This window comes from Numida meleagris, unplaced genomic scaffold (genome assembly GCF_002078875.1).
Source record: "Numida meleagris isolate 19003 breed g44 Domestic line unplaced genomic scaffold, NumMel1.0 unplaced_Scaffold355, whole genome shotgun sequence".
Taxonomy (NCBI): Eukaryota; Metazoa; Chordata; class Aves; order Galliformes; family Numididae; genus Numida; species Numida meleagris.
In genome coordinates this window covers 74791-76593 of record NW_018364580.1, presented here as the reverse complement: position 1 = coordinate 76593, position 1803 = coordinate 74791, and the positions used below count along the sequence as shown (strand labels likewise).

At 64.2% G+C, this 1803-nt stretch overlaps 1 protein-coding gene across 1 annotated transcript in view; it reads right to left on the bottom strand.

Moving 5' to 3' along the window:
- Nucleotides 1-333: 333 nt before the first annotated feature.
- Nucleotides 334-1803, bottom strand: part of OTUB1 (OTU deubiquitinase, ubiquitin aldehyde binding 1) — a gene marked incomplete in the record, with an annotated part of 4692 nt that continues 3222 nt past the window's right edge. Inside the window, 2 exon segments of the mRNA XM_021383203.1 lie at nt 334-956; nt 1597-1791. Of these exon segments, the coding sequence (XP_021238878.1) occupies nt 759-956; nt 1597-1791 (393 nt within the window).

Below are 1803 nucleotides of genomic sequence, written 5' to 3'. Positions count from 1 at the left end.
GTGGGGGTGGGGTGGGGGGGCACTGGAGGTCCCGGGAGGTGGCAGCACGTGTACAAGGCCTGCACACGAGTCTGCAAGATGTGAGTTCACAGTGGGATTTCACAAAGGGACATCTCGCACAAGGACGTCTTGCACAAGAACACCTCGTCCAGATCTCCTTGCACATGGATGCCTTGGCAGTAGCACTGCACTGGGACAAAATCTTGAATGAGGGTGCCTTACACCAGGACATCTTGCACCAGGTCCCATCAACCCCCCCCGCCCCAGTTGCCCCTCCCCAACCCAACCTGAGAATTGCACCCTTCCACCCCCGAAATAAATGCGTGCAACGAGTGGGGGGGCCGCATCTTTATTTGGGACCGAGGGGGAGGGAGGATGCACAAGGGCCGTGCAAGGGTGCACGGGGACCTGTGCAAGGCCCTGCGGGGCTCGTGCAAGGCCCTTGTGAGGCTGTTCGAGACCCTGGAGGGTTGTGCGAGGCCCGGCAGGGCCCTGCAGGACTCGTGCAAGGCCAGGTGTGGCCGTGCAGAGGCCCGTGAGACTCGTGCAAAGACCTTGTGGAGCCCTAGGAAGCCGTGCAGAACCCTGCAGGCCTCGTGCAAGACCCGACGGAGCCGTGCACGGCCCCACAGGACTCGTGCGAGGCTGGACAGGGCAAGACTTATGCAAGAAGCCGCACGAGGAGACCGTGCACGGTCCCGTGGGCCTCGTGCAAAGCCCCGCCGGAATCCTCGTGCGAGGCCGTGCGAGCGGCACGGTCACTTGTAGAGGATGTCGTAGTGGCCGGGGCGGTAGAGGAGGCAGACGCGCGGCTGGGAGCCCTCGGGAAACACGTGGGGGTTGGTGGCACCGCCCTCGCCCCGGTCCATGTACTCCACCAACACCGGCACCTGCAGCGCCCGCGCCAGCGCGATGATGTGGATGTGGTCGCTCTCCTTGCACATGGGCTCCACCTCCTGGCAGGGAGAGCACAGCGGGGTGTGCACAAGAGGTGTGCGAGGGCGGGCGGAGTTGCACAGGAGGCGGGTTGGGGACTGGAGGGCGTGCAAGTTGTGCAGGTCAGTGCAAGGAAAGAGCGTGAAGGGTGTTGGGGATAGTGGGAAGTTTGATCGAGTGGTGCCGGAGTCGTGCAAGGGATGTTTTGGGCTGTGCCAAGCATGGTGCAAGACAAGTGCAAGGGGTGTTTGGGGGCAGTGCGAAACTGTGCCGTGTCATGCAAATGGTGTTTGGGGCCGTGCAAGCTCTGGTGGGCAAGCAAAAGCGCCATAAGAGCACGCACAATCCAGCAGCAGGCGTGCAAGCACCACGTGAGGATGCGCAAGCGCCTTGTGAGTGTGCACAAGCCTCATGCAAGGCCCCCTAGGCCCCACAAACCCCATGTGAGTGTGCACAATCCCTGTACAAGGAACCCCAGCCCCCATGTGTGCACAAGCCCTGTGCAAAGCCCCCCAAGCCCCTGTGAGCATGCACAAGCCCCGTGCAAGGCCCCCCAGCCCCAAGTGGGCACAAGCCCCGTGCACGGCCCCCAAGCCCCCTGTGAGCGTGCACAAGCCTCGTGTGAGGCCCCCTCCCCCAACGCCCCCCCCGGGTCCCCACCTGCTGGCAGAACTCCTTGATGCTGCGGCCTCCCTCCAGGAACTGCTCGAAGAAGCGGCGGTGGCGCTGCAGGCAGCCCGAGGTGAGCAGGCGCAGGTACACCACCAGGTAGTCCGAGGTGCTGGGCTCGTTGAAGGCCGCCAGCAGCTCGGGCAGGGGCACGCCGCGCTCCACGCGCTCGATCAGCTCCATGAACTGCGGGGAAGG